The 641-nt window shown below is 37.4% G+C and overlaps 1 protein-coding gene across 1 annotated transcript; it reads right to left on the reverse strand.

The window, feature by feature from the left end:
* Positions 1 to 6: 6 nt before the first annotated feature.
* Positions 7 to 439, reverse strand: LOC107579060 (transcription initiation factor TFIID subunit 11-like; the record flags this gene model as incomplete). The annotated part of the gene is made up of 2 exons (XM_016264942.1): positions 7 to 213; positions 299 to 439. Coding segments are annotated over 2 exons (272 nt in total), but the record flags the coding sequence as incomplete, so codon positions are not given.
* Between the last annotated feature and the right edge of the window lie 202 nt (positions 440 to 641).

The following is a 641-nucleotide window of genomic DNA, read 5'->3' on the forward strand; positions in this document are numbered from 1 at the left end:
AACAAAACCGAAGACGACAACAGTCCATTCCAAACACACCAGAAATGTAATAATAAAAATAATAATAATTATTGGGAGGGACTCAGTGGAAGAGGATGTGTTTGTGTTTGGTGTTGGGAGTTTGCTCTCGGCTCTTCAGTCTCCTGACAGCTTCTCTCATGTGTTTGGGCTGCAGAGGTGGCATATCTCCCCACTTCTCACACACGTCAAGAGCTGAAATGGAAGAAAAAAAACATTATGGAGACAATCAGTGAGGCTTATGGTTTACCGTTGAATCATATTTCAGTGTCTTACCAACCTTCCTCAACAATCTCGCCAGCAAACACCTTTGATATTCCTGACATAGCGATGACCACATTTTGAGAGACAGAAGATCCTGTGATGGACTGAACTAGCTGCAAGACAGAAACAATCAATTTCCACTTTTTTCTCTTTTTTCCTCCATGTTATAATTCAAACATAAAGTGGGACACTTAGATCTCAAACTAAATGTTTACATGGTTCCCATCAGAATCTCTATGATAATTTGGAACCAAACGTAAAGCATCCTAATGGGAAATTGTGTACCATTTTATAATAAACGTTGTATTCATATACTGAACTATACAACAATATAATGCAATTTTTCTTTAAATTAGACT

The sequence above is a fragment of the Sinocyclocheilus grahami genome, unplaced genomic scaffold (genome assembly GCF_001515645.1).
Source record: "Sinocyclocheilus grahami isolate Dianchi unplaced genomic scaffold, SAMN03320097.WGS_v1.1 scaffold13872.1, whole genome shotgun sequence".
Classification (NCBI taxonomy): domain Eukaryota; kingdom Metazoa; phylum Chordata; class Actinopteri; order Cypriniformes; family Cyprinidae; genus Sinocyclocheilus; species Sinocyclocheilus grahami.